This window comes from Octopus bimaculoides, chromosome 2 (genome assembly GCF_046866305.1).
Source record: "Octopus bimaculoides isolate indiv1 chromosome 2, ASM4686630v1, whole genome shotgun sequence".
NCBI classification, from domain to species: Eukaryota; Metazoa; Mollusca; class Cephalopoda; order Octopoda; family Octopodidae; genus Octopus; species Octopus bimaculoides.
In genome coordinates this window covers 69108552-69133745 of record NC_142929.1, presented here as the reverse complement: position 1 = coordinate 69133745, position 25194 = coordinate 69108552, and the positions used below count along the sequence as shown (strand labels likewise).

The window sequence follows — 25194 nt, the reverse complement described above, 5'->3', positions numbered from 1 at the left end:
GATACCATTAAACTACAAATAGAGAGTTGAAATAGAATGCTTGTTGTAATTTTTGCAGAACAGCACTTATGAAATAAAACTGGGTTTATATTTTGTTTGTGCTGGTACAGACGATGATGGTGACTTACTTAATATTGGTAAAATGCCTCAATTCTTTATAATTCTAATGCAAAAATTGAGTTGGTTTCTCATTAATAAAACACTCATGTACAGTATATAAGAAAATGATCTGATGATGATTATAATAATAGATGATTATAATCTTAAGTAATCATGGATATAATTTTAACTGAGAATGTATCTTATAATTTGGTCAGAAATATTACCATGATGTCTGTGAACTCATTGGAAGTGTGATTGTAGAGCATTGTGAAGTCCTAGTACTGCATATTCAATTAAATTTAAAGAATGGAAGAAGCTAATCAGAGGAAGTTCAAATTTTTTGGCACCCAGTTAGCCAATATCCTGAGAACTCTTAATACCAAAGATCACATCATTGTTAAATATTACCAAAGTATCTGTACTGACCTTTATTTATTCCTTTGAATTGGATCAACATTACACTGATTATGCACAAATTACTAGGTCACATGTGGTAACTCACTGAGGCTAATGAGAGTAATGGACTTGGTCAACTTGATAAATCTGGTTTGGAGGTCTGTAACAAAATGCTCAGAAAATTCAAGACATATTTAGGGAGAAAGACAGGCTAGACACAAAGTTTAAATGACACATTCACCAGATTTTGGTTGAATTATGATGAAGAAGTTAATCAACAATGGAAACATTCTACCAAGGTATGAAAATTGCAGATTGAGAGGACATTCCAAAGTAGTAGATGCCTTATTGAGTTATATTAAATCAAAATCTGGAGACTTAATACAAGTTATAAAGTTTTGAATTAGTTTTCTCCATCATAGTTCTTGTTAAGTAAATTTTTCCAGATTTTTTTTGTAAAATGTGGATAATCTATGACAAATTTTGTCTAAAAGATCTTTCTTATCAACCTTACTTCCTTCTATTGTTAGTTATGTTACTACTGTCTCTTACTTTACCATACCTCCATGTTACTTTAACATTTTTAAAAACTTTCAAAAGGACATTATTGATATAATTGGTATTAAAAAAAAAAAAAAGAAAAAAAAAAAAAAAAACATAATTTCATGAAAATTATAAGACGGGTAAAAAGTGGAGAAAAGCATACCCAATATCAATCTTGTTTTTTTTTTTTAAAAAGGACAAAAGGTGACACCTTGGAATCTGATATTAAATTAAACATGTGTTTTGAATTTTTAAAATCAAATAACTTTTGGATATTACCATGTACTCTTTTTTTCCTACAAAATTACATTTGTTGGAAACCACATAAAATTTGAATAAATTTTACTGAATTTGTTGAATTTTAGGGATAGATTCCTTAGCATCCACAAAAAAATCTTCAATAGCGTTTCTAGAATTGCAAAAAAAAAAAAAGCTTGTGTTTGAATAAAATCCATACTTTAGCCTCTTTTCTTCCCTTGGATGACTCCCCCACCACAAAAAAATCCAAGATAAAATTTTCAAGCCATTTTTCGTTTTGGTGATTTTTGATCGGTAAAATTTTGACATGGTTCACATACTGTTTACTTGTGCATGTCTCAACTTCAAAATGTTTTGAAATTTCGAAAAATTGAAGTTTTAGTCTACCTTTTTTTGTATTAGCTGAGATATTTATTGTAGTTTTGAGAAATTACATCAAAACACATTTGAAAAACCTTGGATATTGAGTTTAAAAATCTCTTTGTTTGGAAACAATTATGTCAAAGGTTGCACATTGGATTTGAACCTTCTGTAAACATGTCAGATGTTCTACCATTATACTAAAGCAACCCTTCAAGTTTTTTTTCTGTCCATTTTAGAAGCTGTCTTCTTACCAGCAAAAATTGTTTGTTGTTTGAATTTTATAAATTTAGAAACTTCTAGAGATATAAAGTATATAATTTTAATGGTGGAACTTGAAGAAGATAAAGCTTTGTATATAATAGTCTGTAGGATATTGGGTTAAAAAGCCTGTTGGATGAAAAATGTCAAAAGCTGCCTATGGGATTCAAACCCACATTTGCAAACCGAAGACACTTTAACTATTATATCAAAGTGGCCTTTCAGATTTTCTCCATCTATTCTAGAAGCTTTGTTCTTATCATTGGGAATTGTATGTTTTTTACATTATAAGAATTTAGAAACATCAAATTTTCTTTTTTTTATGTGTGTCTGCATGTGTGAATATTCTTTTTAAATGTAATATACACTTTTGTATTGTAGTGTTTCTTTTAGAATTTACTAAATTTCTAAATCATTTAACTTTACAAAAGATATTCTTCTTTTCCCAGTGATTCCACTTTTCCTTTCTCTTTTTATTATAGCTAATGTTGTCTATTTGTTTTTTTGCTTTTTCAGATTTCTGAGCTTTGTGGAGCCAAAAGATTAGGTCACTTTGGTCGAAGTCAGTTTTATATTGCTTTGAAACTGATTGCTGCTGTTCAGTGTGGTCTTCCAGCCAAATTAGATAGCCTCAACCTGGGTAATTTCTTTTGGATATCATTTATACATTCTCTTGCTTTATATCTACAGCTTAACTCTCTTATCAGTCTATTTAAGGAAAAGCAGATGTATTGAACCTAGCCATCCTTTCTTAGACATTGCAATGAATAATTAAAATAAAAAGCTAAAAACATTTTCTGATTTGATTGTTAGTGCTGTACTATAACAACATTTCCAGTATTGTAATATTGAGTTAAGTTAAAAGTTTTGCAATATTTTGATAACTCATTTGCTTTATTTGTGTGGTGTGATGGAGGAAAAAGACAACAAGAAGCAAAAGGGAGAAAGAAATACAGCGCCCTTACCTTGTTGACCGAGGCGGGATAAACGATCGCTCCAGATCAAACCACGTCTTCTACGTACGCTGTCTCTGTTCGAACTGCCCACACGTGCTCGCTGTCCACGCATGCGCGTGTGGCCGACTTCCGCCGGCCCTTCCGGTCTTCACTTCCGTTTCTTCATCTGTGATCCCTCTCCACCAACACCACATAGCTCATCACAGCCCATAACACCACATGTAACACCACAATTTGTCACGTTAGATAGAAAGCAACCTGACATTTAAAGTAGAGGCCATCATGTTGCACTGTCTGAAGTCACCTTTTTTGCTAGTTCTTAGACCCCACAATGATATCAGTTCTTGTCCTTCACTGAAACTTCCACCTCCACTTGGTTGATGAAGTGGTGTAAGCACAGGAAGTGAACCATGGATTGGGACAAGTAATAATCTGAGGGAGATATTTCACTACAATCCTAACGTGCATAGGCAGTGTTTAAGCAAGGGCCAGCTTCTGGAACCTGTTGCCAAACATAGGCATTTCGAACACAAGGTGATTCTCTGCAACTGGTGGAATTATGAGGAGAAGGTTCACTACCAGTTCATTCTGGATGGTTGCGGCATTGATGCCAACCTGTACTTCAAACACTGGAGTGGATGTTTGCCATTGTGTGGTATCAGTTAACAGAAAGTGAGCACTTCTGTAGCCAGTCAATGCAAGGCATCATGCTGCTCAAAGGACCCGGTATAAACTCAGGAACTTGAGGGAAACAAACTGATAACACACCCTGCATATAGTCAGAATCTAGCTCTCTTCCTGCACTTGCAATGCTTCATCAACCAAGGAGGTGGAACCTTCAATGAAGGAGTTCTTCACCTCGAAGGACAAGAACTAGTCTCAGTTTGGGATCATAGAACTGGCAGAAAGATGACTGCAGATGGTGCAACATGATGGCCTCTACTTTGAGTGCTTGGCTGCTTTTGTTGAAACTTGAGGAATAAAGCAAATAAGTTGCCAAAATATTGCAAAACTTTTGACTCAATACAATATTTCAGAAGTTTCTATTTATTTTTTTGTTTTCCTCTTTGTGGATGCTGTAAATTAAAATATATGTTTCAGTTGTTTGTGGATTGCTTTTTATATATATATATATATATATATATATATAGGTTAACTAGCAAGTTAGTTTTTGTTTGTGGCAGATGTTCAGGTACAATAAAGACTGTAAACAAACAGGAAACAACTTCTATCTCATTCCAGGGTGAAAAACTAGAGGTAGTCGATAGCTTCCGCTATCTGGGCGACCAAGTTAGTAGTCGGGGTGGGTGCGCTGAAAGTGTAGCTGCTAGAATAAGAATAGCCTGGGCAAAGTTTAGAGAGCTCTTACCCCTGCTGGCGACAAAGGGACTCTCACTCAGAGTAAAAGGCAAACTGTATGACGCATGCGTACGAACAGCCATGCTACATGGCAGTGAAACATGGGCTGTAACTGCTGAGGACATACGTAAGCTCGCAAGGAATGAAGCCAGTATGCTCCGTTGGATGTGTAATGTCAATGTGAATACCCGTCAGAGTGTAAGTATCTTGAGAGAAAAGCTGAACATTAGAAGCATCAGTTGTGGTGTGCAAGAGAGACGATTGCGCTGGTATGGACATGTGGTGAGAATGGATGAGGATAGCTGCGTGAAAAAGTGCCACACCCTAACAGTTGAGGGAACCCGTGGAAGAGGTAGGCCCAGGAAGACCTGGGCTGAGGTGGTGAGGCAAGACTTTCGTACATTGGGCCTCACCGTGGCGATGACTACTGACCGAGACCTTTGGAAATGTGCTGTGCGTGAGAAGACCCGGCAAGCCAAGTAAGATCGTTGCCAGTGCCCCTGGACTGGCTCTTGTGTGGGTGGCACATGAGATGCACCATTTTGAGCGTGGCCGTTGCCAGTACCGCCTGACTGGCTCCCGTAGGATTTTCGAGTGAGATCGTTGCCAGTGCCCCTGGACTGGCTTGTGCGGGTGGCACATAAAAGACACCATTTCGAGCGTGGCCGTTTTCGTGCGGGTGACACGTAAAAGCACCCACTATACTCTGAGTGGTTGGCGTTAGGAAGGGCATCCAGCTGTAGAAACTCTGCCAAATTAGATTGGAGCCTGGTGTTGCCATCCGGTTTCACCAGTCCTCAGTCAAATCGTCCAACCCATGCTAGCATGGAAAGCGGACGTTAAACGATGATGATGATATATATATATATATATCTTTATTTTACAATTGTTTGCTTAATATTACTGCTAGGCAAGACGACGAGCTAGCAAAAACGTTAACACGCCGGGTGAAATGCTTAGAGGTCGATTTTGCCTTTCGTCCTTTTGGAGTCGATAAATTAAGTACCAGTTGCATACTAGGGTTGATCTAATCGACCCCCCCCCCCCAAAAAAAAAACAAATTCCGGGCCTTATGCCTAGATTAGAAAAGAATATTGCTGCTAGCCTAAGTTGCACACTATCACCAATTCAAGCTTTACTGCAGCCACTGTTGTGCCCTTGGGTAAGGCACAGAGTTTTCTTTGCTGTAGATTGTCTTACTGACCAAACAGCTTCCTTACTTATGCAACTGTTTGATGGTTAATGGTAGAAAGGGCCTTCAGCTGTAAAAACAGCTGCTTTTCACTCATCATAATGTTGTTTACTTGACTTCATGGTGTGTGTTTGTCTCTTGGAGATGTCATCATTTGGAGACAAATCAAGTGAAGTTTATATCTAAAAATGTTTCACACTATGCAAGTTACAAATATATATCACTATAAAAATATATCCCAGGTGATGAGAGATTTAAAGTATGGAACTTGTTCTGGGTCACTTCTTTTTTACTTTAACTTCTCATCACTTAGCCTAAAGCTGCCTCCCTCTCTACTGTAGTGAAAAAGGATCTTAGTTTTGTGAGCTGCATGCTGAGCTTACTAATGCTGGTGCCATGAAAAAAGCTCTCAGCACATTCTGTAAAGTGGTTGGTAGTAAGAAGGGCATCCAGTTGTAGAAACCATTGCCAAAGTAGACATTGGAGCAAGATGTCTTTGAACCTGTTAATTCTGGTCAAATTCTTCAACCCATACCAGGATGGAAGATGAATGTTAAAAGATGATGATGATCGACAACCTACACGCAATAATTTTCTTGTGAGTACTTCTTTGTAAAGGATTAGGTAGTATTGGTATGGACAGGCTTTAACAGTTTGTGTGGCTTGAGATTGCCAGGTACTTTTTAACATTGTTTTTTGTCTTTTTTTTTTTTTTTGTAAAAATAAATGTTTTGATTCATGTCTGCCATTTTTGTTTTTAGTATATCATTTTCAATTGGAGTTTTGAGTTTTATTTCTACTACTTACATTTGACTAATCTGTGAAACTAATGCTGAGGTATTGTTGTTGAAAGGAAGGTCACACCTATTAAAAGCATGGCCTGGATTGTCTTCTTAGTATACATCTTGGAGTCTGAAAGCAAAGTTACCTCTTTGACTTTGACTGTTCATACTTGTCAGTATGGAAAGCTTCTTAATAATAACGAAGCTATCATCATTATGCATTCTAGCTTAATGAATTGTCATCATTGTTATGATTTATTACATTAATTACTGGATGACTAATAATAACACAGGAAATGCTTGTAATTTAAATGATTAATTTTTATCTTCATTTCATTTATTGTTTTCCCCCACTTACCCTGGTACTGAAGTTAAGTTTTTGCTACAATTTTGTGGTATTGACGAGTGTAGCCTAGAAGCAGTGAAGTGGCTGTCTTTTCTGCTTTTCACCAATTGGACCCCTTCTTTTTCAACTCTGCTTTAGTATTCTACTTCCAGCTATTTTAGGGTGTCCTCCCTTTTGGCTCCTTTGTAGGTTCCAGGTCAGAGTGTAATGTAGAATGTTGGTTTCCTTTTGGATTTTGCTGCTTTATGTCCTATGTTTCCTTTAGGGAAGGCTTTCCTCTCTTAGGTCTTATTGGTTTTGAATTGTTGTGAATGCTTCTGTAACTTTGCTGTTTTTTTCTATGTAGAGTGTTGGCCTTAGACAAAACCATTTCTACTTTTAGGAAGAGGTGATCTTTATTAGCCTGGTCTCTACTCTTTGCCTTGTCCAGCATGGGAGAGGCTACTGGGAGCTTACATTCTGCTGGCATATCTCTCAGGGTCATTGAGGTACACAAGCCACCACACTACTACAAGGACTGAATTTTGTGAATTTGTGAAAACGATTTTCTAGTGATAGTATGCTGAATAGTTATTACTATCATTCATCAAAGTTACACCATCTGTTCATCCATTTGTTCTCGCTCACCATATTTCTATTTATTTTGATCTGGTGTCAGTTTTCTTGGTTTGGTTCTGTCACTATTTGCTCTTATTTAGTTTGTAACATTTTTTTCACTTAGCAGGTGTCATTAATTTGCATGACCTGTCTTATATGTGCAACTGTCTCTCTTATACACAAAACCCATAATGGTCACTTTCTGCTCAACCTTTCACACCAATCAAGCTTGCATTTTCATCATCATCATCATTTAACGTCCATTTTCCATGCTGGCATGGATTGGACAGTTTGACTGAGGACTGGCAAGTCAGGAGGCTGCACCAGGTTGTAATTTGATCTGGCAAGGTTTCTGCAGCTGGATGCCTTTCCTAACGGTCGACCACTCTGAGAGTGTAGTGGGTGCTTTTTATGTGCCACTAGCACGGGTACCAGTCAGGTGGCACTGGCATTGACCATGCTCGAATGGTGCTTTCTACATGTCACTGGCACAGGTGCCAATCAGGCGGCACTGGCATTGGCCATGCTTGAATGTTGCTTTTTATGTACCACCAGCATGAGTACCAGTCAGGCAACACTGGCATTGGCCATGACTACAATTTGACTTGACTCAACAGGTCTTCTCGGGCACAGCATATTGCCTGATAATTGAAGGGTACTTTTAAATGGGCCAGTTATGCAACACTGGCATTGGCCACGGCTACAATCTTATTTGCCTGCCAGGTCCTCTGAAGCACAGCATATCTCCAAATGTTTCGGTCACTTGTCATTGCCTCTGTGAGGCCCATGGTTCGAAAGTTGTGCTTCACCGCCTCATCCCATGTCTTCTTGGGTCTACCTATTTCACAAGTTCCCTCCACTGTTAAGGTGTGACACTTCTTCACACAGCTGTCCACATCCATATGCAGCACTACCATACCAGTGCAGTCGTCTCTCTTGCTCACCACATCTGATGCTTCTTATGTCCAACTTTTCTTTCAGGACACTTACACTCTGTTGTGTATGCACACTGACATTACACATCAAACGGAGCATACTAACTTCATCTCTTTCAAGCCTACGCATGTCCTCAGCAGTGGAATATAATCAGTTTATTCCTTTTCAATCTCTACAGATCTACTCAATGCCTAGGTCTCATTCTCATACAATATCCCATTTCTTTGATTGTCAGTTGATGTGATGAACTGCAGTTGTTGCAGATGAACACATACACACATACCCACATAATCTGCTTTAATTTAGGGGATCTGTTTTTGAAAGTAAGATTACTTTATTTGAACCTTCCATAATTAAGATAACATTCTTAATTTTATCAATGAAACTTCCTTTTAGTTGAAGTAAAGTTATACTATTAAATCTAATGTTGATGTGTTATGTATGAACAGTGTTTTTTTCTTTTTTTTAAAGTCTTATTTTGTTTTTGGTTTGTAAAATTCTTGATGTTAACCTTATGCCCATAATAAAGACACACATTGGTTCTCATTCACTTCTTTATTTTTTACTTGCCAATTGGTTAACTATTTAACCTGTTAATTAATCAATTGCTTGATTAATCGTTCAGTCAATCAACTAATCAGTTAGATTTGCCCAAGTCCAACCATCACCATCTGTGACCTCATCAATAGCATGCCTAACTTCATCATTAAGAAATGCTAATTAATGACTAAAATACTTAGCTGTGCATCTTTTAGTTTACATCATCATCATTTAGCATCCATTTTCCATGTGTTAGACAGTTTGACTGGAACTAGTAAGCTGGAGAGCTGCACCAAGCTCCAGTCTGTTTTGGCTTGGTTTCTACAGCTGGATGCCCTTCCTAATACCAACCACCCTCGAGAGTGTAGTGGACGCCTTTTATGTGTCAGAAAAAGAATAATTGTTAAATCTCTATTTTTGATGGATTGTATTTTGATGATATTTACATATAATACAGTTGCCTGTATTTGCATGCACACGAATAAGGAAATACTAAAAGCTTTTATTTAATGTCATTTCTAACATCTTTTTTATTTGTTAATCAATTTTAAATTAAATTCTTTTTCCATAGCAATGGAGGTTTCTTTACCAAAATTTCATCGGGCAAATGGACATGGTAAGTTTGTTTCTTATATTTCACAAGTTGACTTGCTTTTTGTTATTTTTATTTTTTTTATAAGGCTTAGTCAGAGGAAAAAAGGACTGTACCCTTGACCTTTGTAGGGCCTCCAAGACTAGTGGGGTGGGAAGAGGAGGAATGAACTGTGAGTCCAGGGTTGCTGATGTAGGAAGCAGCACATCAGTGTTGAGTTATTTTCAGGTTGGACTCTGTGTGTGTCATCATCATCATTTGACGTCCGTTTTCCATGCATGCGATTTGACTGGGGACTGGCGAACCAGATGGCTACACCAGACTTCAATCTGATCTGGCAGATTTTCTACAGCTGGATGCCCTTTCTAATGCCAACCACTCCGAGAGTGTAGTGGGTGCTTTTTATGTGCCACTGGCACGAGGGCCAGTCCAGCGGTACTGGCAATAGCCACGCTCAAATGGTGTTTTTTACATACCACCTGCACAGGTGTCAGTCCAATGTTTTGTTCACATGCCACCAGCACGAGTACCAGTAAGGCGAAGCTGGAAACGATCGCGCTAAAATGGTGCTTTTTACGTACCACCGGCACGGAAGCAAGATCGCTGCTCTAGCAGTGATCCCGCTCGAATGGTGTTGTAGCACTCCACTGGCATGGGTGCCAGTCATCGAATTTGGTTCAGTTTCGATCTCACTTGCCCCAACAGGTCTTCACAAGCTGAGTTTAGTGTCCAATGAAGGAAGGTTGGCATGGGTGCCAGTCAACGAATTTGATTCAATTTTCGAAAGGAAAGGTACGCATAAGTGGGCTGGCTACAACTCTGGTAAAGGCCATGGGTTATGGTCTCACTTGCCTTGCCCGGGTCTTCTCATGCACAGCATATTTCCAAAGGTCTCGGTCACAAGTCATTGCCTCGGTGAGGCCTAATGTTCGAAGGTCGTGCTTCACCATCTCATCCCAGGTCTTTTAAACAGGTCAGATTGTTGGTGCTTGTTTGGCAGGCACTAGCATAATGAAAACAGCTGAAATGTTTGGTGTATCAAGAAATACTGTCTTGAAAGTAATGACAGCCTTTGAGAAAGAGGGAAAAACCACCTCGTCGAAACAAAATTCCTGAAGAAGACCAAAACTTTCAGAATTGTTAGAAAGCATCACAAAAGTACAGCTCTCAAAATTACTGCAGAGCTTACTAACCACCTCAAGAACCCAGTTTCCACAAAAACTGTTCGATGGGAGCTGCACAAAGCCGAATTTCACGGGAGGGCTGCAATCAGAAAACCATTACTTTCAAAAACAAACGTTGCAAAGCGTTTAGAGTGGAGTAAAAAGCTACAGAATTGATCCCAAGAGCAGTGGAAGAATGCTATTTTCTTGGATGAGTCATCCTTTACCTTATTTCCAACCACCAGCCAAGTATTTCCAACCACCAGCCATGCAGAGACAGCCAAAAGACGCATTTGATCCAAACTGTCTTCCAACTGTTAAACATGGAGGAGGATCTGCGATGATCTGGGGAGGTGCTATATCTTGGAAATCCACTGGCCCAATGGTTTCTCTTCATGGCAGAATTAATAGTCAAGCCTATTTAAGCATTTTATCTATCAAATTCATCCTATGGTTGTGGAACTGTTTCTGGAGGGAAACGCAATCTTTCAGGATGATAATGCATCAATTCACACAGCTAAAGTTGTTACTGAGTGGCACGAGGAACATTCTAGTGAAGTTGAACATCTTATCTGGCTACCACAGTTCCCAGATCTCAATATTATTGAACACTTATGGAACATTTTAGAAAAACAGATAAGGTGTCAATATCCTCCACCATCATCACTACAAGAACTGGAGATTGTTTTAGCTGAAGAATGGACAAAAATTCCTTTGGAAACAATTCAAATTTTGTATGAGTTCATACCTCATAGAATTCAAGCTGTAATTACTGCCAAAGGTGGTCCTACTGCATATTAAAATAAATTTGTTTGAAATTTTAAGGTGTTTCCATTATTTTGTCCAACCCCTGTAATTCAGCTCATGCAGCTGTTGTGAATGCTTTATTAGAACTTTTGAGGTAGATCCATGAGAAGTTTTATTTGTTTAATATAAATTATAGATTCCTACATTTCTTCGAGTTTAGTTGGCTATTTTAGGAATGATTGAAATTAGCAAATTATCAGAATGATTTCAATATAAGTGGTATTTTCCAGTGTTAATTGTCAGAATGAATCTTGTTGCTCCAAGTAATCCCAGAAGCACAGTGATTTTGATTTTAGAAGTAAAGTGTTTTTTCAGAGTATACTAGCCATATTGAATCTGGTAAATTATGATTCTATAAAAGAGACTGAAATTGTATTAGAAAGGGTTTTAAAAAATTTTTTGTTCTTGTAAACTTGTTTAAACATCTTCAACTGCCTTCTATTTGGGTTCTAATATCTTTTCTTTCTTAGTTTTTCTCTCTCTCTGATAAATTATTGATTAAGGTGAGCAAAGGAATATTATTATTAAGCACAGTTTGATGGGTTTTTTTTCTTTTAAATCGTATCAGGAAGCTATTTCTCTTATAATGATTGTAATCAAATGGAAATTCCATTTTAGATGCAGACAATACAATTCAGAATTTTTACTGTGGAAAAAATCTGTTAAAACACTTTCAATATATTGCTTTTCTGTTTTTTGTTGTTGTTGTTGAGAATTTGGTTTATTTGGAGAAATATTTTAAATAGATTTCAAACCTGTTATCAGTATTTTAAAATTACCCCTTCTCCCCACCTAATTGAGACAAAATGGATTTTCGAAAAGCAAGCCAAAATAGATAGTTGGAGGTCTATTTGTTTTAACACACATTTTTGGAAAGAGTTTTAACCAACAAGCTTGTAATCCTAAACCAACAGCTCTCTACTGTATATAAAAATTTGTTCTGTTTTTTTTATAGCCTTCTCTCAATTTAACCTGCATGGGGCAAATGTTTCTGTGTTATTCTTCCTTGAAGATTATTAGGAATTTCCTTTACATTTTTTGTTTTGAACTGTGTTTAGTCCACAGTAAATCTTGAAATATATTTTGCCAGATAGGCAAACAATTTTATTAGAGATTTAGCTGTATAGTGTATCATAAAGATTCTTGTTTGTCAGTAGTCATTTATACATGATAAAACATATCCTATATCCGTTTTGTCTTTAAATTATGCTGTCCTCATTTAGTACTGAAGTTAAGTGACATTTTGGTTGCAGTGTCATTTTAAGTTAACCTCTACTTCTTCCTTCCATGGTTTTTTTCGCCCCACCCATTCCAACAAAAAAATATAAAAAAACAAAATCTGTTTTTAATGTCCTGTAAGTATCCCTAAAATAGAATATTACTAATGTAGTGTGTGTATGTATGCACGTGTGTGTGTGTGTGTGTATGTGTGTATATATATATATATATATATATATATATATATATATATATATATATATATATAAACTAAAAAATCTAATCTTATTACTATTTTTAATACTTATTGGTTGCAAATTTTAATTTTATTGAAATAGTATTTGGCTACATTTGTCATTTTAAAAACTTGTTAAACACAACTTTTAGCACAAGTTTTAAATTAAGGTTTCAGTAAGTTTTTGATTATCCTATTATAACACACAAAGAATGATTTATTTTTGCCTCTCAATGAAATAATACTATCATGTCATAATATATTCAATGAAAATGTTACTGCCAGAATTTCATTTTACATGTTTATTTATTTATTTTTCTGGACTTTTTCTCTCATTTTTACTATATACAGTCTTAGATAAAGATTGTTTTGTTTGCTAATGGATGGTAACTTGAAATTAGACAAGCGATGATCTTGAAGTATTCTAAGTTCTAATAGTAAAACCGATAAGTTTTAGAGAAAGAAGGTTAGTGAAGATAAATAGCTATGGATTACATATCCTCTTAGAGGCTTGACAAGGAAATCACAATTTTCTAGCGGTGGTGGAAATTATTATATAAATTAGGAAAATGAAAGCGTCTTTTGTTCATTATAGTGTTTAGATAGAAATATAAATACATACTGACTTCTCTCCCTCCCCCCAAATGAAATACAGGCATTCTATTCTTTGAGTTGAAATATGAATGACACAAACTTAAGGTGCTTTATGATTATATACTACCAGAGGTTAGGGTAGTTGAGACTTAAAGCTTTCACTCAGCTTGGGTCATAATAAAAAAAAAAAGCATAAATGTATAAATAAATGAATGAATAAGATAAATAATATTCTTTCCTCTTAATTTTAGTATTTGATAAAAAAAATATTTCATTATACTGAATATGTGTGTGTGTCATCATCATCATCATCATCGTTTAACGTCCGCTTTCCATGCTAGCATGGGTTGGATGATTTGACTGAGGACTGGTGAAACCGGATGGCAACACCAGGCTCCAGTCTGATTTGGCAGAGTTTCTACAGCTGGATGCCCTTCCTAACGCCAACCACTCAGAGAGTGTAGTGGGTGCTTTTACGTGTCACCCGCACGAAAACGGCCACGCTCGAAATGGTGTCTTTTATGTGCCACCCGCACAAGCCAGTCCAGGGGCACTGGCAACGATCTCGCTCGAAAATCCTACGAGAGCCAGTCAGGCGGTACTGGCAACGGCCACGCTCAAAATGGTGCATCTCATGTGCCACCCGCACAAGAACCAGTCCAGGGGCACTGGCAACGATCTTACTTGGCTTGCTGGGTCTTCTCAAGCACAGCACATTTCCAAAGGTCTCGGTCAGTAGTCATCGCCTCGGTGAGGCCCAATGTACAAAGGTCTTGCCTCACCACCTCAGCCCAGGTCTTCCTGGGCCTACCTCTTCCACGGGTTCCCTCAACTGTTAGGGTGTATATATATATATATTTTCTTTCATTGTGTTGTTGTCATGCCAAGAGTGTTATTTTTCAATGCTGTTAAATAATAGTTATGTACATTGCATGATGATAGAAGATAGATTACCATTTGAAATGTAGTATTATGACATGCAGGAAGTGACTTATAAATTTGTTTATTGGAAGTAAGTTGTTACATTATATGATTTGGTTGGTTGCTCATTTGTTTCCTATCTTTGATATGAGCTAATGTCTGTGACCTACCTGAAGAAATGTATTTTGAAGACTTAATTAGTTAATAAATTAGAACAACAACATAATATTTTCTTTTTACTTTCTTTCCCCCAGAAAAATGGAAAAACCAGGCCAGCCCAACTATTTCTAGTAATGTGATATCTGGGGAGTCTGATGCCACTCCTATTCAAGATGGGTAAGTGCATTGTTAAGGCTTAATTTTGTTTCATAATCTTCTTTTCTACCATGTAGAGGTATCATTAAATCATAATTATGATGATCCTCTTAACAAATTTAGTTATTATAAAGTTGTTTTGAATATTGTATGGTAAAGAGATGGCTGTGTGGACAAGGAGTTTACTTCCCAATCACATGGTTTCAGGTTCAGTTTCACTGCATGCTACCTTGGGCAAGTGTCTTCTACTACAGCCTTGGGCTGACCAAGACTTTGTGAATAGATTTGGTAGACAGAAACTGAAAGAAGCAGGCCATGTGTGTGTGCGTGTTCTTACTCTTCTCTCTCTTTTTAATCGTTTGAAGTCTTCCTGTAAGGAAGGACCTGATTTCTAAAAAAGATACAAAGCTCCATCATTGGGGTATAGGTAACAAAAAGGATGTTAGAATGTCACATATGATGATGGTTTTTGAAGTTGAGAAAAGTTTTGCATATTTTTACTGTTCCATTTGCAGATTGTATTTGTAATGTGTGTGTTAGCTGGTTGATTTCTTTTTCTGAAATCCCTAGGTTATCCAGATTGTTTCTTAGGCACTTAATCACAAAACCAAGTGCATCAATTATTACTGGTATGAATGTGTATGTATGATCTAGATATAGATGCTGAAGGTTTCTAAGCATAGCTATCCTCTTTTCCTTTGATTTTCAAAGCACTATTCAGCTTTGAAAATCAGCACGGCAGCTAGCATCTATGACATATACTTTTTCCTGTCTGTTCCAATCAACAACATTCAGCCTGTTATGTATGCACCTGGTAGAAGTTTTGATGAGAATGCTCCACCAATATTCCAATATCCTCTGTGTGTATGTGTGTGTATTTATGTGAGTTAGTGTTTGTATGTTTGTGTCTCTTTCTCTTGACATCTTGTGATAGTTATGAATAAGAGTCACTGTCATGCAAGCAGTGTCATTCCTTTCCAACATTCTATGAAAGCATATGTGGCCATGCAGGTATATTACTTGGCTTGGAAACAGGTGAGGGTTGGTAATGGGAAGGGTGTCTGGTTGTTGAAAAATCTGTCTCAATAAACTCCATCTAACCCATGCAAGCATGAAAAAGTGGATGTTAAATGATTGTGATAGTAACCTCATGAATAACTTCATCAGCAATTATTATAAAACAATAATTATTGTAAAGTAACTATTTGTAAATAATAATCTAGACAAAACTTTATTGCATATACATTGTCATTTAGATTTGTGTAATATCATCATCATCAGCATTTAACATCCACTTCTTCATGCTTGCACGGGTCAAAGAGAATTTGCTGAGGCAGATTTTCTACAGCCAGATGCCCTTCCTGTCACTATCCCTAATCTGTTTCCAAGCAAGGTTATATTTCCCCATGACCAGGCACGTTTTTCATGGAAGACTGAAAACTGACAAACATCACTTGTATGATATTGATACCTGTTTACAACCATCATGTGATGTCAAGACAAGGATTGGTGTGCAAGCGCGCGCGTGCACACACGCGCACACACGCACACACGCACGCACACACACACACACACACACACACACACACACACACACACAGAGAGGGTGCTATGCAGTGGGACTGAACCCATGATCACGTGGTTGTAAAAGCTAACTTCTTTGCCACATAAGTCATGTCTGCACCTATATGTAATTTTGTAAATTTATTTTATTTACTTAAAATTATATTGTTGTCAGGTAAATTCAGATTTTGTTCATACTAATTCCTCATTCAGTATTTTTTTTGTTGTTTGCAATGAAGGATTATTTTTTTCTCCTCTTCCAGTGTATGTCCTGTAAACACCAGCAGTGGCAACCAAGTAACTTCGTCTCGCACAACCTCACAGCCAGCTCTTTCTCAGCCCACAGGACAGTTACCTCCACCTCCAGCTACTAAGAAGTCCCATATACGCAATCTCTCTGGCCAATACCGCAGTTTAACTGATAATCCTTCACAGTATTCACAGGTATACTTGTTAATTGTTAATATTGGGTTGTCAGATAAACCTGTTTGTTTTTTACCATTTACTTTAATCCTTGATTTTTCATCAATACTCTTAGTAAATCATTCAGTAATATATTCTCCTTCATTGTTCATGACTTCTTGCCAATGTTTCATAGCTTACCAATATGGTGACAATAGATAGAAATAACCAGGTTTTGACTCAAAGAATTCATTGAGTCACATTTTCAGCTCTATGTCATTTAACAAAATGCCTCACAGACTATTGGAGAATGACTAAAAAGGGTGACGACACTATATCATGAGACCACCCTATCTGCTGGGCAGGTCCTTATTTGATTTCTGCAGATCCTTGTGGATGAGTTTGTTTAATTAATCCTCATTGACCTGAACAAGTTGGCTGGAACTTGGTGGAGAGTCTGTCAGGTCCAGTTTATCCTCCTTGAAATGTGGAAACCATTTCTGTGCCATTCTTTCAGTAATAGCTTTTTTTCCAATACATAGTTCAAATGTCTTGATTGGCTTTGGTAGTTTTAAAACCTTGATTGAAAGCAAAGAGAAGCAGGTATCAAAAATGCTAAATTTGTTTTTATATGGCACTCTATTGTTGTAAGTCTGAAACAAGTTAAAATTTATTTAAATTTTTAAAGCAAAAGCAATAGCCAAAAGTAAAGAAAGAATAGAGCTACAACCCCCCCCCCCCCAAAACCCTGTGTTAATTCGAATAATACTGGAAAGAAATGAATTGATTAATCTGACAACCCAATATAATGCTATTTCACATTTCAGTTGGGAATAAAAAAAACAGAAAGTAAAACAGGACATTTCCATGTAGTTGAATTTTTAGTATTGTATTTTTAGTTTTTCCATACTTACAACTGAAAATTACACCGTGTAACACGATTTTTATTCTTGAGTAGCAACTGTTATTTCCTATTTGCTTACCCCTAGAAATAACAGAAAATGGATAATATTGCCTTCTAACTTTGCGTCTGTTATTGCATTTATTGAAACCCCAAAGAACACCTCAACGCATGGCTATGATGCTCCCCTACTGCTCATGATCAGAGACGCACATATTGTCAGCCACTAAGGGACATGCTTAAGTGGTTGAGTTCAAGCAACTGACAAGCAAGTCTGTGGTATTGAGCAGAATATTTACTATAACAACATGTCTACTTCAGCAACTCAGCACTGAATCTGTCTGAAATGTAATGGAAAACAGGTCAGTTTCAAAATGTTGACGTACAAGTCACAGAAGCAAAATTTGAAGGGAATAGTTGTCATTTCCTTTGATTTCTAGATAGAAGCAAATAGGAATCAACACCTACTGGCTAAAGACAAGAAAGAAATGAGTAAATAAATAAAATAAAAATTTTGTTACACAATGTTACTGAATGAATGTCTAGTTGTGATCCTCTTAAACTGTGGGTTATTCAATTGTGCAATGAACCCTACTAATGATCTTAACTGTTGTTTAACAATATAGAGAAAACTGAAAAATTGTATGGTACCGAGTTTTCACAACACTTGTATTTTAAATGAGTCTCTTTTAAAAAACTGTATACAAATAAGAATGAAAAATACAAACTACAACCTATCTTTCTATTCAGTTGGTCTTATGCAGTGTTCTCCACATATAGAAAATAGAAATAGAAGTATATTTAGTACTCAAAACACGTATTTGTGACTAACAACCAAAATACCAAATTGCATTCCATTTTCTTTTAAATGAAACTCTGTCAAATCTAAATAAGTAGCCTTATTCAGTATATTATGTATTAGTATTACTGATCATCTTACTTTATGCATTGTTCTGTCACCTTTTATTAAGAAACCTATAGATAAAACTAGTTCTCTTTATGAATGTTAATATTTAAAAGATATTTTTCTTTAAAAAAAAAAGTATACCATTTCATTTTGTTTTTGAAGTTGGATCAGAAAAATTTTTTTCTGAAAAATAGAAAAAATGCTCCCCGACGGCCAACGAGTTTGGGTTACCCCTTGAAGGTCAGTACTCACATCTGCCAACTTGCATGGTGCACCGCTCCAGACAGTCAAAGATCTCGCTGTCAGAAAGTGACTACCCTTAGTAATACACATGTAACTTTTAGCTATCACATCTGCACCCATCCCACTGTCACCTCTTAACATCCCTGCACACACTTGTACACATACATGTATATTCTCTGCTGCTAATGAACCTGTATGTGTACATAATGTATAAACTAAGTAAAATTTACCAATTTACATATTAAAGAAATTGTTTGAATTACTATACAGCATACACTCACTGCTGTTTTGTATATCTGTCAGCCTTTGTTGTATTCAATTTATGTAGTGCTGTTTAAACTACATTACTGTATCTCCTCCACTGAAACCATGCACAACTGAGACCAACATCCCCTCCTTACAAATGCCAGGTTTAACAATGTGTGACAAATTATATATCCTATGCAGCAAAAACTGCATTACCAAATTACCTCTAGCAGTTTAACTAGAAGCAATTAGTAACACTTTATAATGCACATATACCTAAATTCTCTCTCTCTCACACACACACACGCACGCACACACACACACACACACACACACACACACACACACACACACACACACACACACACACACACAAGATAAAGCTACCTTCTTTATAAGCAATACATTTCAGTTAACTCTTACTGATTGGCCTCTTCTACAAAGTCATGTCCGTTTATTTCTACTTGTATGATAATCTTTGCTGCCTTATCTATACCTATAATTCTGTTACATGCAATTATCTCTCATTTCCCTGCATCATCTCCTCTCCTAAACCCCTTATTCAATACTTTACACAATACATCTTGCCCACAAAAGTATCCTGCTCATGTTCTCCCACCAAAAACTAACCTGTAATAGTCCAAACTAAACCAAACCTACACTATCATTTATCTTTATCACTAAGGCAAGTTCTATCAATTTGTAGTTCTATACTTTTCATAACATTTATTGATTGTAATCTTAGTTGATGTTTATGTAAGTCTGGTTTCTGATAAGATATATTCTGTTGTAGTAATTTAACTCTGTAAATATTAAATGTTGGTGCATATTGTACAGTATATTGTACAACATGCTCAGTGAACTCTTGCTATTGACTGCTCCTGTGTATTTGCTACATATAATGTCTACTTTGTTAGCTTTGCCTGTGGTACCATTACATCTCTAGTGTGTCCATAGTTTATGCTTGGTACACAGTATAGAATTTCTACTTGCTTCTTTTGATGTATATCTAGCATGATCAATTTCTTGATGGCAAATAGGTTCCTGTCTTTTTTTCTATTTACTAAAAATTTAGTTTTTGCTAATAGTTTACTTTGAGTCCCCTTAGTTCTTGGTTTTGCTTTTGTGTTCTACAGGTTCAAAGACTAGGTCATCAGGATGCAGGAACTCTCGTGGACAGACAGTGTTAAACTTCTCAGTTATGGCTTGGAGAACAGAAAGGGTTATGAACTGAGCCTTGATGGGGTCCCCACTTGCATGCTAAATTTGTCATCTAACTCATTGCTAATGCTCATCTGTTGACTGCACCTCTGTACTTGGCTTGCTTGGTCCTCATAAGCCATTCATTAAGGACTACTAAACTACAGAGTGTGACACTGTCAAAAGTCAGAGTTTTATTAGTTTTGTTGGGGACAAGGTAATTACTCTAGTAGTTTAAAATGTATCGAGTAAAGTATCGAGTAAAAATGTATCGAGTAAAGTACTGGGGCAAATGAATGCTTACTACATAGAGTTCAAAGGATTTTTAGTCTTGTTGAAGACAATTCAACCTCCCATAATGAAATGCGTACAATACATCTGTAAAGCAGTTGGCATGAGGAAGGGCATCTAGTTATAGAAGTGCTACCAAAATTGGAATGTACTAACAAGGTGTGATCCTTGACTCATTTAGGAGGTCATAGCTATAAATAATGCCAGCATGAAAAACAGATGTAGAATTTTGGTGATAATGATGGTTGATTGTATATCAAAACATTGTTGCATCAACTGAATAATTGTAGAAAATTGAACTTAGGAATATTTTAGTTTCAGTTTGATAAATATTTATTTCATGGTAAAATTAATTGGAATTTTTGCAGCAGCTGAGTTATCACACATCTTGATATAAATTATTAACTCTTTTGCTGTATATTTTTATATTCTTCATTGTGTACCGGCAATAGAACTGCACAGAAGTTAATATTTTAAAACTCACCAGTTTAAAGAAAATTTTGTATTTGGCTTGTTTCTCTAGCTAGTTGAAAAAGAGGTGCTCCTTTCACTACACTATAAAGTAGCTGGTGTTCAGACTGGAATTCTGCAAAAACATTCTCAAACAGTACTTATAGACAGTAATGTCTGAACTTGTTGAAAAAACTAACCTATATTATTGGGAGAGATTGATGTAAAAATGTTTAAAAACAAATCAGTTTTATTATTAGTAAACATAAACAAGAGTTACAATGGATAGTGAGGTTATCAGCAATAAACTATGTACTGTGTACTAAGGTATAGTGTTTCTAGTTGTCCTGATTTTGAAAATAATAAAAGAAAAGAGACAAGCAAGGAATTAGGAATAAAAGTGAAGGTGAAATGTGTTGTTCATTGACCAATTCATCAATGTGTGTGTTTTGGCAGTATTAAGATTTAGTGGATTCTTGTGTATGGCCAATCAGGTCTTACTGGGTAAGCCATTTTACATGTCATTGCAAAAAAAAAAAGCATTCAAAAACATGTTACTTATATTTGCAGTTTTATCTTACCAATGCCAACATGGAAAACTTTAGATTTTTACCTTTTTTATTCTAAGGTTCACTTTTCCACCCACTTTTTCATGTCTGGAGCAATAGTAGAAGACACTTGCCCAAGGTGCCTCACAGTGGGACTGAACCTGGAACCATATGGTTGAGAAGCAAACTTCTTACTACATAGCCACACTTGCACCTCAAGATGTGAACATACATTACTAGTTTCATTAAATATTCATTATTTTCCTTATCAGTATGTTTTTTATTTTAGCTTCTATAATACTATAACAAATTTTTAATCATATATCTTTTCGTTTGACAAGGTTATTTTCTTTTGAAATGTATTAATATTGATGTTTACTTTTCATTTTCAAAGTATTAAAATATTTATTGAAAATGAGGCTGTCTTTCAGATAATGTATGAAGTATAACCATTCTCTTATCTTTAGCTGCTTATCTTAAATAGTCTGTGTATATTAATGTCTGTGTATATTAATGTCTGTGTATATTAATGTCTGTGTATATTAATGTCTGTGTATATTAATGTCTGTGTATATTAATGTCTGTGTATATTAATGTCTGTGTATATTAATGTCTGTGTATATTAATGTCTGTGTGTATGTTGGTAAGATAATTGATAAGAATTAGCTCCATAGCTGTATGTGTGGAACCTAATCTTGTTTATAGTGAAACACTCTAGCTATATGGCCAATCGTTAAAAGAAAGAAATTTAATCCTTCAGCTAATGAATAAATAATTAGGTGACAGTTTGAATTTTCTATGCAGCACAGTCTAAGTTGGTTTCTCATGTTTTCAGCAATGTGCAAAAATCTTTTGATTTTTAATTTAAAATAAAGTTAAAGCTATATAAAAGGATTTCTATTTGTTATTTTTGGATAGTAGAAGAAAAAAAAAGATACTTGTTTATATTTTACCTCATAATTAAAATTTGTTTAATGTTTATTAAATGCATCTGCATATAGTGAAGTAAGATGCAATGATTAGACAGATGTGAATGATGCACACATGGTAAAAGATGTATCCAGGTGTCAGGTTTATTTTTACAACTCGATAGTTCAGTAGAAGAGTACTTGAAGAGCCATCATATATTTTCTTAGAGTAGTCTTTTGGAACAATTTAATTATATATTTAGTTGTAGGATAATTTTTTTTTTCCCTAAACAGTATTATTTAAATTACTTTGTTTCAAAAGTTTTCATTTCCTCTTTTATAAGCACAAATTAATTTGATTATAAACATGTTTTTGTGTTAAATATTTTGTCAGTTTCTTTGGAACATTTAAAAAAAAATCAAAGTCATTTAAGTACCAATCAAATCCTGGGGTTGATTTAAACTACTGTATGCCTACCTGTGAAGGCAATAGCCTAGTAGTTAGGGTGTTGCATTCCTGACTGTAAGATCATGGTTTCATTTCCCAGACTGGGCGGTGTGTTGTCTTGAGCAAAACATTTCATTTCACATTGCTCCAGTCTACTTAGCTGTAAATGAGTTCCTGCAATAGCTGGGAAGTTAACCCTGTTGTGACTGGTATCCCATTCAAAAGGGTGTATTGTAATCTCAGTCATTTATTTGCCATGGAAACTGGGTTAAGTTCCAACCTTTTAAGTCCTAGGGATCATGGTAAACTTAAGTATATGCTTCCCACAAATTATGGACCTCTGCCTATGTTAGAAAACAATTTTTTGTTCCTAGATTAATTATTCAATAAAATGAGTTTTATTGAGTTTTCTTTTTCTTAAAAATTCTGAGATAATAAGTTAAATGTGTTTTAAACCAGTTTTCTGCCACATTGTTCTCATTTCATATTTAGTTGAAAGGTTATTAAGAAAATAAGAGTATCCTTCCTAATTTAAATCTCGTAAATCTGTAGAAACTCTGCCACCACCATGCCATGTTAAGAAAGGAAGAGTAATATAAGTTGATACTTTATTATTAAAGGTATAAAAGAAAATTTTTAACCCTTTGATACCAGCCCACACAAGACCATTTCTGGTTCTATGATACAAACTTCCTGTTTCAAAAGTGATCTAAATTAAAAACTTCCATCAAAATTTCATGTTTTTGTTCTAAATTCAAGTTAACTAATGGAAAAAGTTGCTTTACTAAATTCTTTGTTTTAAAAATTAATTTAGGTAAAGTGTATTTCAACAGAAATATAGTAATAAAAGGGTTTAAATTTTTTCAGATATTTAATTTAAAGCGTAAACATTACAAATTATTATCTATTCTGAATTTTTTATTAAAATAGTTTGTGCTAAACTCTAATTCTTTGCTTTTCAGAGCCGAGATGAGTCTCCTCTTGATAGTAAATCACCTCCATTTTCCCCTAAACAGTCTCCACCTACATCTCCTACCAACAGAGTGAAATTAGGCAACATCGGCAAGCAACAAACGGCTCCAGCATCTGTTAATACCAGCATGACTACATCAGGGACCAATGTAGCAGCAAATGCAGGGTGTGTTGGACAGGTGACACCAGTAGCTACAGTCTATCCAGCAATGCCTTCCCAGTTTGTAAGCCCTGCAACTACAACACCTGTAACAAACACAACTGGCAATGTAGTTCCAGGGACAGTAGGTAGTGGAAGTGGTTTGCCTGGACTTGTCACTGCTGCTGTTGCTCCATCACCATCCGCGTATACTAACTCGGTGCATGATGTCTCAGGTTGGGCGTCTTTTGAAGACGAAGAAAGTAAAGGTATGATATAAGTTCCTTTTTCCTTAATACTCAATTCATAAAGTAACAAAGATATGATATAAATTTTTCCCTGTCAACAATGGATCAACACTCTTTTCTTAATTCCTCATCATTGACATCCTCATCTTTGTTGTTATCATCATCATTATAAAAATAATAATTCTTTCTACTATATGCACAAGGCCTGATATTTTGTGGGAGGGGGCCAATCAATTATATTGACCCTAGTGCTCAACTGGTACTTGATTTATCTACCCTGAAAAGATGAAAGTAAAGTTAGCATTAGCGGAATTTGAACTTGGAAAGTAAAACTGGAAGAACTACTGCCCAGCATTTTGTCCAATGTGCTAATGATTCTGCCAGCTCACTACCTTAATAATAATAATAATAATAATAATAATAATAGTCAAAATTAAAAGAAGAGTGCTATTATCTAGGGAACGATATTTCGACATCTTGTGTGTCTTCAACGGGTTCAAAAAATAAATTTGTCAATCTACTTTATTTTGGTTAATATAGAAAGGATTGAGGTAACTCCTCCTGAAGATATAGAGTCAGAAGTAAAAGAACCCATTGAAAACACACAAGATGTCGAAGTATCGTTCACTAGATAACAATGGCACTCTTCTTTCAATTTGACTATATCTTCAGGCAGAGTTACCTCAATCCTTTCTATATTAATAATAATAATAATAATAATAATAATCCTTTCAACAAGGCCTGAAATTTTGCATCAACTCCAGTACTCAAGTCAATTACATTGACCCCACTGCTAAACTAGTATTTATTTATCAACCCTGTAAAGATGAAAGGCAAAATCAACCTTGGCAGAATTTGAATTTAGAACATAAAATGCATGAAATGCCGCTAAATATTTTATCTGTCATACTAAAGATTCTGCCAGCTCACCACCTTAATAATAATAATAATAATAATAATAATAATAATTAATAATATTGAGTTATTAAGAATGAAATGCCTGATTTTGAACTGAAAGTTTATTTTACTTTATCTCAACAAAAAGCAATGCAGTTAAAGTATGCAACATAATTTTGCCATTTTATCAGTGGCTTATTTATGCCAGCAGTGAAGAATTCTGGAGAGCTAGGGGTGAGAAAATCATGAAGGGCTGCTTTTTGCATCTTCTTCAGATTTGAAGTTTTTTCCTTGCAAAATGTTGTTTAATGCCTGGTAAACATGATAGTCAGTTGGTGCAAGGTCTGGTGAATATGGT

General features: G+C 35.6%; 1 protein-coding gene across 50 annotated transcripts in view; it reads left to right on the top strand.

Moving 5' to 3' along the window:
* Positions 1 to 25194, top strand: part of LOC106879514 (ralBP1-associated Eps domain-containing protein 1) — a 137892-nt gene that overhangs the window by 63693 nt on the left and 49005 nt on the right. For 27 of the 50 annotated variants that reach the window (XM_089346927.1, XM_089346956.1, XM_089346960.1 and 24 more), the window contains 5 exons: positions 2437 to 2560; positions 9200 to 9244; positions 14413 to 14494; positions 16300 to 16480; positions 23543 to 23960. In XM_089346927.1, the coding sequence (XP_089203053.1) occupies positions 2437 to 2560; positions 9200 to 9244; positions 14413 to 14494; positions 16300 to 16480; positions 23543 to 23960 (850 nt within the window). Of the gene's footprint in view, positions 1 to 2436; positions 2561 to 9199; positions 9245 to 14412; positions 14495 to 16299; positions 16481 to 18408; positions 18487 to 23542; positions 23961 to 25194 lie in introns of all 50 variants that reach the window. The other 23 variants (XM_089346934.1, XM_089346946.1, XM_089346935.1 and 20 more) reach the window with 1 other exon arrangement.